Below are 12,054 nucleotides of genomic sequence, written 5' to 3'. Positions count from 1 at the left end.
CACTCCGGCGCGGGCGCGGGCGAGCGGGACCGGGAGCGGTCCCAGCGGTCAGCCCTGGCCGGAGACCGGCGCGGCGGGGAGCGGTGGTCGGCGCGCGGGGGGAGCGGCGGTCCGAACGGGGAGGAGACCACCGGGATTCGTGGGCCGAAAGCTGCCGGCGGAGGTCCTCCTCATGACGGGAGGCATCGGGAGAGGGGCGGTGAGCGGCGCGACGGTCGTCGGCCCGCCGCTTGGGGCGCGGGGCGTCGTCCCCCTAGGAGCGCGACATGGGAGCCGGCGGGGAAGGGGGAGTGGCGGGGGTCGGGGTGACGCGCGGCGGCTGAGGGCGGGTGAGAGGCGAGCGCTAGGGTTCTGGACGGGGGAGAGGAGTGCGGGGATGGGGGGCGAGGCAGGCCAGCGGGGAGCCAAATGGCCGGGCGCACCGAATGGGCCGGCCCAATCGCGGGTCCAGGAGGGGGGCCCAAAATCGAAGGGAGGCCCGCCCGTGGGGAGGCCCAGGACAGCACGGCCCAGCCTGCGAGGCAGAGCGGTCGGGGCGAGAGTTTCCCCTGCAGCCGCCGTCTCTACCGCGGCCGGCGCCGGCGCTACCTGGGAGGCGGGCCAAGCCCTACTGGGAGCACACGAGGGAGACAGGCGCATCGCGGAGGACCCGCGAAGGCCGTGATGAAGGGTCTGAACGGGGACTTGCGGCGGAGGACCGGCGAGCCGGCGGGGGAGAACGCCGCCCGACACGGCGACGCCCGAGGCACGACGGCCAGGGGGGCGGCCACAGCGAGGCGCCAGGACGTGCCGGCCAGCCCCAGGTCGGACCGCCCCGCAACACCCCACGCCGAAGCGCGGCGGTGGCGAGCAGTCCGAGGTCCCAAGGCGGCGGCTTTCCCGGGCGTCCTCGGCGAGGGCACGGCAGCGCGGCGCGGACGAGCAGGGGGGCCGGGGCGACCAGACCGGGGCGGCGGCGAGGGAGGTCGACGGGGCCCGACCGGCCGAGGCCTAGGCGGAGGATCCCGGCGCACCACCGGGTGACCGGCCGCAACGTCGTCCATCTCCGCCCAATCAGCCCAACGGGGCGCCGGAGACGGCAAGGAGGGCTGAGGAGAGGAGGGGGTCGCCGCGGACGGGGAGGCCGGAGCCGCGGGGGCGCGGGGGCGGTCGCCGGCGCCGGGGAGGAGGGTCGCGCGGCCGCGGGCGCCGAGTCGCCAGGGGCGTCGCAGGAGCCCATCAGTCACACCACGTAGCTGAATTCACTGTGCTTAACCCAAAAATCGTCAGGAGATGATGCCTCAGACTCAGAGGAGGGATTTAACAATCCTGGCAGCTAATACAACTCCATGCTTAGCCAAGGCAGGGGCGCATCTATCTAAAAAGAAAAAACATACAGGGACGCCGACACATTTCAATTGACGCAGCAGCTCCACAACCTTCCTTCAGGTGACAAATCTGTCAAATGCCACAAATGATGGAGAACAATGCCTCTAAAGCTCTCCACTCTTATCTTCACACAAGTTTGGCCTGAATAAAAAAAAAATTCTTACAGAGAGATCCCACTGCAAGTCGAAGCACATGCAGACATATCAATTGGTTATAACATGTAGACATATCAATTGGTTATATACATCCAAGAATCATGCGTTCCCTTATCTTGTGCTGCTAAACATAAATTCTTGAGAGGTGTTGCCGACTAAATTTCGATAGGCAGCCACAACCCACAAAGGCCGAATTTTGCAATGAACAATTACAGGCTGGGGCTCAATTTATGCTTCAGCATAGGTAACTACAGTGACAACCAAGCATAGGTTCAGATATTGCACAGGACTGCATTACACTCAATATAGATGAAGCTACAAGGGAAATAATAAGTGGAGAAAACAAATGAGAAAAAAAATGGCCTGTTTATGTACCATTCATTGAAAACCTACTACAGATCAACCGGTTTGGATGGCGGTCATATAATAGGATAGGAAATTAGTTTCCCTATCTATTGTTAGCCAGCCGGTTGTGGCATCTTTTTTGGGCTAGTTTGTATATCTAGCCGTCTGTAGCTCTGAGTGAGCTGCATTTCTCTTTTTCCTTTTTGTTTAGCTGGAGACTGTGGAACCTTGTTGGCACTTTTGCCTTTTTTGGTTAATAAGATGGCCGCATGCATCGTTCTGATGCAGAGGCCGGGGAAACCCCCCTTTTCGAAAAAAAAAGATGAAGTTACAAGGGAAATAATGAGTGGGGAAAACCCATCCTCTCTTATAGTACTGCCAAGAAGAAAGTTGATACAAAGAGAAAACACACGGTACGATTCATCTCAAGCTTCTCCTTGTTGATTCTTCCCGAGAAACAAAGTCTCAAATCACATTAAATTGAAGACCAGATCGCTTTACAGGATTTAGGCTCCTGACTCAACTTTGCCCACGTGCTTGCAAAATACCTGAAAGCTTAGCATAGATAGATCGCAAACAAGTGCTCATGTGCAAACTATTATTCAAATCCTCATGAACCTCGGATGGAGAGAAACTTGCCACGAATTTATCGAAGTAGCAGACTAACAATTGAGCACGAGCTTAAACAGTAACTCCTATTCATTGCCAGTACGGAGTGGGTTCTATTTTATGAGAGTGAACAGCATCAACAATATAGCAATCAAGTTTTTGAACACAAGTCACTAGGAGATTTGACTTCAATGTCAAGAACAAAAGAAAACAAGAGCAGCCAACAGTTTTATTCCTTTGTGAACCTTCCATGAGCAGGTATCTAGTGAAATTACCTCGTCATGATCCGGAATTACTCTCATCACATAATTACCTAGTGATATTCGTCACTGGCCAGTGGCCGAAGTGTTTCCTATCTACTTTATATTTGTGGAAAGCTTATCTGGAGCTTGGTAGGGTAATTTAAATAATGAGCAAAACTGAAATCTAGATTATAAAGGTAAATAAGAGTTCAACTCCAGTACAAAGAAGTCTTCACATGCCAGTCATTGGGAAAAAAAATCCCCAGGGAACGTGGGAGGAAATGGACTCACGCCAAAGAAATGATTGAGAGGCCGATGCAATGTAAGGTGATCCCAGGATGGGAGTGATGTTCCTGTTAATGATACCTTCCGCATAGGTAGTAATTTGATTAGCCATTCTACCAATGAATACGGTAGCACCGCTGACTATTTCTTCCTGCTTGAGGATGAACATTTTGATCTTTTGAATGGAGCCCCTGTTTCCTTCTCTCTTTTTTCTTCTTTTTTTTCCCTTTTTTGGTTGTAGAAGGCATCAATGTGAAGGGTTCATAATGATGAAATTTGCAGGGTTAGTGACACTAATGCACTTTTGAGTCTTCTTGAACTTGATGAGTGTGCTTATGGAAAAATCAACTACTATGGAGTAGCAAGAGGTGTGCTATATAGGTAGGTATGGTGTGAACACAATGGAAGAAATGGTTTAATTTCTGGGATTTGTATATGTACACCAGCTGAGTATGCAATATCCTAATGAAGGAATGCAATGCTGAGTGTCGAAGAGGCTAGCAAAAATTAAGTTACGCAAAAAGAATGACTGGCATTGAAAGACTTCACACTAGAGGAACATCAAACTTAACAATACACACTAAGTATTCAGATTGCAATAATCAAGGCTCATGAATTCTGCTCCGTTTTTGGCATTGGTGGGATAGAAAAAATACCCTCGATCAATAAGAGAATAAAATCACCTTCTCCATACTTAACTCATGAAGTTCAATGAATAAAAATTAGCAAACTCAAGCCATTTTGCTCAATCAATGTTCATCAATCCCCTAGTAACAAGTGTTCTCTACGTTTACGACTATATGTATCAACTGAACACTCTATGTTATTTAATTTAGTGTGGCAATGAATACAGAGATTATTAGTGTGCTCAAAAGCTAGACTACCAACTTAGAAGAATGCAGCAAGTTCTCTAACCTAGCTCTCATGAGGGGATAACAGTTTGACACTTGCACATTGAATACAATCTAGCATAGCTAAAGCAATCATGGATTTCAGCAGGGGTTCACTAACCTTCCCTCGAAGGCACAAACAAGAGTTGTACCTTCACACAGAAATGTTCCTAGCTAGTACATTGTTAATGTCCAAAATTGTACGACAGGCCACATCTATCAAGAACCATAGTTGAGCCTGGAAGTTTGGAACTGAACTGAAATAACAGCCCGAGGTCTGAACTGGCTCCACCCAAGTACTGAGATGATACGAAGGGTATTCTTGTAAAGTTCCTATAATTCACCAAATTCCGTTAAGCAAACAATTATGAAAAATGCAAGGATACCTTGTATAGGCATCAATGTAGAACTGAACTGAAGAAACTACAAACCTTTATTTTAGTAGCAACACGGAGTCTCATTTCGTCCACCATTATGTGGTGATATTTTGACCCTCACAGCCAAACAAGCCAAGTGCACTAGCAGGTCTCTATGAGTGACGACCAAGATGTAAATGGCACTTATCTAGAAATGAACCAGAACAAACATGAGAATACCTGAACAAGAAAGAAAAAAATGTTGAGTGCATCATAAATTCCGTCCGGGGAGGAAAACAGGGAATCTCCGAAATGGTATTAGATGAGAATCAAGCTGGTTTCCTTTATATTTATTAATTTGGTACGAATTAGAAAAATGACTACTGTTACTTTTACACATACTTACCGGATTTATGGATTTATTGATAAGATGGAGATACCACACAAGAACCTTTACGTTCCAACTTCACTGGATGGAGTGGATTCTGTAAGGCTTAGAGAATGTACAACTCCTGCATAGTAATAAAATTAAACATGCTCAGACTTCAGATTATACAGTAATGAGGTAAACCAAACGAGAAGTTTTTGAACTCATGTGTGAGATTAGGAAGAAGCAAGGTAAATACCGTGAATGCAGGTAATTCTACAAAGATGTAAGAATTGACAAGTGAAAATCCATGGCCAAGCCTAAACATAGTATATTGAAATGCACTGTTTAGACTTTCGCTATAACAACATAAACCAAGCTATGGGGACAATGATTTCTGGTGTGTGGGATATAAGGAAAAGAAAAGAGGGTAATGATGGGAATTGTGGATGGATTCAAACAGGGACTTGTCATTGTGGATGGATTCACAAATGACACATGGATCTGCCTCAGAAAAAAAAATGACAGTACTTGTTGAACACACGAATATGTCTCAAAAGAATATGACACATGAAGGGAAAACTGCCCCAGGTAATCAAAACAACATCATGTGGATGTGGATGAACAAACAACATTTTTTTCCTTCACAAAACTGGGTGGGAAACAAGATTAAGTATATGTATGTACAGGATGGAAGATACAAATTGAGACCGTCATGCCTCATGCTAGCAACTGGAGATGGTGATTGAATAGAGAGCATTCTAGGAGGATAGGCGAATATACAAATCGAAGGAGAACCCTGTACATTATATTAAAACTAGCAAATTACTTAGATGAAAAAACAGTAAGTGTGATGAACCAAGCAAACCAAAAAGCTTTTTTTTTTTTGCGAGAAGCAAAAAGGGAGATTTCGACACGTACGAAGTTAGGAATTGGAAAGGCAGAGAAAGCAATTGGGAGCGAGTAAAAAGATTGAGGGAAGTGTCTATTGTTACGCACCTTGGAGTGGTCAGACTGTGACTCTGACTATCGGTATGGTTCCTATTAGCTTGTGGCACGCCCTTTTTAATTCCTCGCTGTTGCCGCCATTGACATGTAACTCCAGCATCGAACTTGAAAGGCCATTCTTGGGCAGCGACTTGATGGCTGTACAGTCGAAGATGTACAATTTTTTCAGAGAAATCGGGAGGTTGTTTGGCAGCGACTTGATGGTGGCATTACAGTCGTCGATCTTCAACATTTCCAGAGAAATTGGGAGGCTGTTCGGCAGTGACTTGATGGCACTACAACATCCGATCTCTAATTCCTGCAGAGAGCTCGGAAGGTTGGGCAGCGACTGGATGGATGAACAGTCATAGATAATTAATTTCCTGAGGTTGATAAGCTTGTGTAGTCCCGCAGGGAGGCGCTGCAGCTTGTCTCCCCACAAAAACCGGAGTTCCTGGAGGGAGGTGAGGAGCTGAAGCACCTCCTCTTGCTGCTTAATTTGCAAATCGCTCCATATCCGTGTCGAATCTGAGGTTCAACTTGGTGAGGGTGGAAGAGAGGAGGGTGCAGATGGGCACAGCAAGGACTCCTGTGTTGGTGTACGTAGTTAGATGCAAGAGCTTGCAAGAACGGGAAAAACCCTCTTTGTCATGTGGCTGTGAGGCGAATAAATCGGAGCCAGCATAGAGTTCTAATTGTGTGAGCCGGCCGTGGGCGAGGAGAGACCATAAGCCCTCGTCTCTTGAATCCCCCAATATATCCAATTCTAATCTGGTGAGAGAGGTGAGATTTGACAAGGCTTGCATCGTCCCCATGTGCTTCACACCGCGTAGGAATAGATCTTGCAAGCAGGTAGGCAAAGGGAAAAAAGAGGAGGACCACGAATAGGTGGAGAGGAACTCAGGGCAGTCGCTTACATATAAGTAGCGGAGGCAGCGGAGACGTTGGAGGCCTCCTCCTCTTCCTTCTCCTGGGCGGTCGCGGCGCGATGGATTGGTGAGTATGCTCACCCTCGGGCATTCCAAAATCCACAACTCTAGGCAAACAGTCTCTGCTGCCTCTAGGCGCGATAGGCAAGAGCAGCAGTCCTTCTGCTGCCGCTGCTGCAGTTATCATTTCCTCCTCTTCAACTCTTGTCTGTTGCTGCTGCTCTCCACAAACAGTCTCTGCAACCTCCACTACACCCAACCCGGTTATATTCTCACACCTGTTTATTTGCAACTTTGAAAGGTTCGGAAGGAAAGAAAGCAGCAGCGTCAATTCTTTCCCACTAGCATCACACCTGTTGATCTCGAGGTCTTCAACTGGACACCGGTATATGCCATGACACCTATCACCTTCAATCGCTGGCAAGCCACTACTCGAATCACATATCATAAGCTTCTTTAGAGATGTTAGGAACTGGAGGTAATCCAGTTGTAAACTTACCAGAGGGATATTGTTCACGTACAACTCTTCTAGATCAGTTAGATTAGAGAAATTCAACCCATTCCACAACACATCACCCTGATCACCCTTTCCCTTAATTTCCAAGCCTAATTTCGACCCGTATTTTGTTGGGTGAACCAGCTGCTCAAATACTGATCCCGCACTTACTAACTCAACAGAGCACGGAGCACCTGCCCGCCAAGGGAAAGGGGGTAGCGACTCTAGTTTCAAGCAATGTGAAATGCTAAGCTCCCGTAGTTTAGGATGTTGGAGCAGCCCGAGGAGGAAGAAGCACACACACAGGTCTAGAGGTAGAAGAACACACACAGGAACTTGGCACCGCACACAACTTGTGCCACTTTTCTCTTGTATACTCACGCTGAAGCACAATGCAGATACATGGGCTTTAATAGCCAAATCACTCGGCCAACACACCCCACGCACTAACCCACTAACTAACTTCCTAGCTGCATGCACGCACTACTCCACTTCTGCATGCACGCGCCCACAACGAACCAGCCACACATATCGGCTTGATCCGCTTCTTTCTCCAGCAGCTCACGCACGTCACAAGCTTTGAGTCATTCCCAAGTCTGTAGCACACTAGGAGCTTGCCCACGCAACGGCACACTTGACGCACGTCTCGACTAACTGCGTCCGCTTCTAGCTCCACACTCTATCTACCACAAGACTCGGCCGCTGCAACTCTTCGCAGCTTTGTGCATGCTGCTAACCAACTACATGCATGAACGAAACTAATGCGACGAAATAAACATGATGAATACCTAGACAACAAGGTAAACTCTATCATAGGAAACCAATCCGCTTTCTCCTGTTGCTGTGCTTGACAGCAAGTAGGAGGATGTGAAAACGGCAACTCGATGAGTTCAGAGCAATGTCTAATGATGAGCACTTCCAAGTGGGAAAAGAAAGGACAAGCGCCATTTCCAACCCATTTTTTCAACCTAGATATGCTACTTAATTCTAGCCTTTTCAAATTGTGGAAGCCCGGAGGTGAGATACTACAACCCTGATACTCTTCACCAAGCTCATTAACCATCCACATCTCTCCCAGAGGTGGAAGATTCTCCCAAAATACATCATCCAGACAAAGAGATTCCAAACATTTAACTGAGAGATCCTCACCGAGCCATGATGGGCAATTAGTGCCTCCATGCCCTCTAATGCACAGCTTTTGAAGATTGCTATGTGGTAAAAGACTTCCAAGAACATTATCTTCTTTTACAGGATCCTTATTAGATCGCCTAACATCCCATTCTAATATGAGTTCTTGTAAGTGGTTCTTGTGTAACAGTTTTAATTCATTTGCTTCCTCTTTTGTTTGCACATTTTCAAGATTATAAATCCTAAGTGTTCCTCCAATCTCTGTTAATGGCCCCAGCTGACTCAGTTCAAAACCCCCACTCTCCTTTCCCACTCTAAATTCTCTTAATTCCTGGATGCATGTTAGTATTCCCACGCCAACAATGTTAGAATGAAAATGAAGCATGTTTTCAGGCACCAGAAAATATTTCAATTTTACAAGGTCGCTCATATTTCTAGTGGAACTAGCGCAATGATGCACACTCTGCAGATCAATGACCTCTAAATGATACAATCTAAACAATACACTTTGTAAGCAGAAGCCCGAGTAACGCACCGACTTGATCCTTAGGTAGCATAGATGGATAAGTTTTGAAAAGTTGTGCAATACGTCCTCCAAATTATATGATGCTGCGGACAAAAATATCACGCGAAGGGCCGTAGCTTGCCTAAACAATCGACCAAAAGTTTTGGCAAAGCTACCATGGAAATCGCCAAATAGCATTAAAGTACGTAGGTGTTCAACTTTCAATTGTTTATTTAATGCACTTAAATTTTCATCATACTCTTCGAAAGACATCCTATCCTTTACATCTGTGTTATATATGATTATAGACAAGTGACGTACAGATGGAGGAATTTGTATGGACCTCATATTAGAACCATAGATACTAAGACACTCATGTGATGAAACCTTCACCGCCAAGTCATGCAGTAAGTCATGGATGACATAATATGGACGTCCATCTCCCTTTTTATTCATTTTGAAAAATCCATGATTTACTAAGTCATTTAAATAGCACAGTCCAACATCTTCGATTCTTTTTCTCTTCTGATCACATGAATGCAAAATACCAAGTCCTATCCAGAAGTGAACCAACTCCTTGCTACCAAATTCATAATCTTGATGAAACAAAGCACAAAAGGAAAAACATTGTTGCAGATGGAAAGGTAGATAATCGTAGCTGAGCTTTAAAGCTGGCATAATATCATTCTCGTTGGTTTCGGATTGCCATTCTTTACTTTCCAAAACATTTCTCCAGTGGTTCAGTATAAGATTGTTTCTAAGTAATCTGCCAACAGTTTTTGCTGCAAGAGGGGAACCCTTCAGCTTATCCACTATTTTGCTCCCAAGTTCAGATAATTCTACATGGTCAGCCCATGGTTCTTGGTTACCAAATACACACTCTTCAAAGAAAGACATGATATCTTTAGGACATAGACTGTCCAATTCTATTGAGCATTTAGTTGTCTTAACCCTGTTAGCCACCTCAGGTGACTATAACCATGTTACCTTTTGCCCCCTCTTTTTTAAACAAAACTAATAATTTTTTCCACTCATCCTCATGATGTGTCCACACATCATCTAAGACAAGCAAAATCCTCTTTCCTTTTATTCTTTGCTCGATAAGCTCTTCAGGACTGCAATTGCTGTTTTCGTTATTAACTATGGGGATTTTTTTCACAATATCTTTTGCCAACCTATTTGCATTAAAATCGAAAGAGACACATATCCAAATGGGAACCTGGAAATGGCTCTTGATTTGTTCATATATATGTTGTATGAAAGTTGTCTTCCCGATACCCCCGTGGCCTACAATTGGAAGCACAGTAAGTTCACAACATTCACTATTAGCAATTTCATCTAGGACAATCTTTTTGTGGCTACCCCTTCCATATAATTTAGGCTCTATAATTTGCGGGGTGGTTTCGGGTCTGTTCATGGCAGTGTCTTGGATAGGGATGCGGCTAGAGTTCAGTAGCTCTAGATTAAGAATGGTGGAGACCTTATCACATACAGGCTTCAACTGCTTTATGATTTCCGATATGTTTCTAGACATTTCCACCCTATCAAACTTCAATTTTGGTATTTGTACGTTGCGAGTTTCCACCACTTTAGTTTGGGCATCATGGTCAACAAATGGTAAAGAGGAGAAGCAAGATAAGTGTTTACCTACATTTTGGGCAGCCTTCTGCATGCATCCACCGTGAACTTTCTGGACACCCAGTTGGTTGGCAGGTGATGGTGGTGAGGAGTTAATTTCATGCCGGCCACCACAAAAGTGGAGGCCGGAGAGGCATCCTTGTTTGACACCATCATCAGGACCATCGCGCCTGGCAGCACACATGCACACAGGAAACTTGAGTTTATTCACACAAGCTCTGGCCGTGTGGCGAGCATTAAGGGCGAAGTCTTGGACACAGCCAGAAGCATGCACATCGGCAGCATGGTAAGTGCCGTCGAGCTCATCCTGGATGCGAAAGTAGTCGAGTTCATCCAGCACGTCATCGGCCCCGTATGCCAGCTGCCGCAGCTTGCTCAGCAGCTCAGCCAGGGCGGGGTTGTGGATCTCCCTGCCACCGGCATTGTTCAGCATCCCCTGCGCCTGCAAAAGCTCCAGCTTTAGGGCCTCTATGTTTTGTCCGAGGTTGGTGCTGGCTGCCCACGCCTCCAGCACGCCGCCAGATAGTGGACTCAGCGCCTTGCCGACCACCCACGTTGCTGCGTGTATCCCAGCCGTCTCCATCAAACGGTTGCTATGGATGTTTCTGCATCAGATCAATAATTAAAGATTAAGCTGAAGAAATTGGGAGAGCCTGACTGTATAGCGATTATGCTCCTAGAGTAACTTAGCAAGAGCACAAGATATATGTTCGTACCAGAGGCGGGCTGGTCGTGCTCCCACCGGGCTGTCTGGATGGCAACTTTACAGATGCAGTTGTCGCCAGAACTGCTGCTACTGAACCGTTGCTGCCCGAGGAGAACCGGTAACAGATGTGAGAGCTTTGGAGACGCGGCGGTGGAATGCTGGTGGGAGTTGGGAGCAGAGGGACGGCAGGTAATAGATGTGAGAGCTGTGGAGTAGAGGGGAGTGCAGAAGGAGGGGAATATATAGAGAGATAAGGGAGCAGCTCCAAGCCAAGTACCCCAACGGATGGGATTGAAATCAAACTAAAATAGTGATCGCTAACAACTAAGTGTTTGGATCTGGCTTCAGATTTGGTGTTATGTGTCGTAATTTTAATTAGGTGCCAGTGGGAAATAATCTAGTCATTGGGGTTTGGAGATGGAGACTTTCCGCTGCACCACTAATATATACTCCATGTTCCTGCTTGTCTCGTGCTCATGGCCGACTCCAGTGGCCATTGGAAGTTTGTCGAGCCGCTAGCTGCTTGTGTTACTTAAGTGGTGGCTTGGGCGAAACTAATGTAGTTACTGAAGCTTGTCTGAATGAAAAAAAATACACACAGAGATGTGAGTCATGTGACTGCCCCCAACGGATCTGATGAGCTAAAACAATGCACTACCGGTGGCGCGAATCCCGTGCTTCAAATCTCACGCTGGTTGGCTAGTGGCATCGCGGTCTTCGCGGCGCTGGGTGCAATTGCAGAGGAGTTGACTTGAGCGAACGAAGACCCAGCCCCAGTTAACGACGGAGCAATGGAAGGCTTGGCGGATATGAATGTGAGCAGCAGCACGTGATGTGTTGGACCAACGCTCCAAGCAACGGGCGGGAGGAACTCTATTCACTACAGGAATCGCGGCTTCAATGCACTGCACCTACGGCGAAACCAAGAACGCCGCTTCAGATCTCGTGCCAAGTGCTGTATCCTAAATGCAACTGGTGCCGGTGGCGCAATAGCATAGGCAGAGGATGCACATGGGTTGATTTCTCACCAAGCATAGGTGGTTCTGCA

The 12,054-nt window shown here is 46.8% G+C and overlaps 1 protein-coding gene across 3 annotated transcripts; it reads right to left on the bottom strand.

Annotated features, from left to right (window-relative positions):
* Positions 1–2,287: 2,287 nt before the first annotated feature.
* Positions 2,288–12,021, bottom strand: LOC125526807. 3 transcript variants are annotated; one of them, XM_048691430.1, is made up of 6 exons: positions 11,017–12,015; positions 10,310–10,905; positions 5,617–5,763; positions 4,657–4,762; positions 4,326–4,490; positions 2,288–4,227 (listed from the first exon to the last, which is right to left on the bottom strand). In XM_048691430.1, the coding sequence occupies exons 2-3, from the start codon at positions 10,881–10,883 to the stop codon at positions 5,627–5,629; spliced, it is 711 nt and encodes a 236-aa protein (XP_048547387.1). In that variant the 5' UTR covers positions 10,884–10,905; positions 11,017–12,015; the 3' UTR covers positions 2,288–4,227; positions 4,326–4,490; positions 4,657–4,762; positions 5,617–5,626. The 3 variants fall into 3 exon arrangements, with proteins under 3 accessions (XP_048547387.1, XP_048547388.1, XP_048547386.1); XM_048691431.1 differs by having other exon boundaries at positions 10,314–10,905; positions 11,017–12,013; XM_048691429.1 differs by lacking the exons at positions 2,288–4,227; positions 4,326–4,490; positions 4,657–4,762; positions 5,617–5,763 and having other exon boundaries at positions 9,627–10,905; positions 11,017–12,021.
* Between the last annotated feature and the right edge of the window lie 33 nt (positions 12,022–12,054).

This window comes from Triticum urartu, unplaced genomic scaffold, assembly GCF_003073215.2.
Source record: "Triticum urartu cultivar G1812 unplaced genomic scaffold, Tu2.1 TuUngrouped_contig_193, whole genome shotgun sequence".
Lineage (NCBI taxonomy): Eukaryota > Viridiplantae > Streptophyta > Magnoliopsida > Poales > Poaceae > Triticum > Triticum urartu.
Note: the sequence above shows the minus strand (reverse complement) of the source record. Positions and strands in the feature narration are given on the sequence as shown.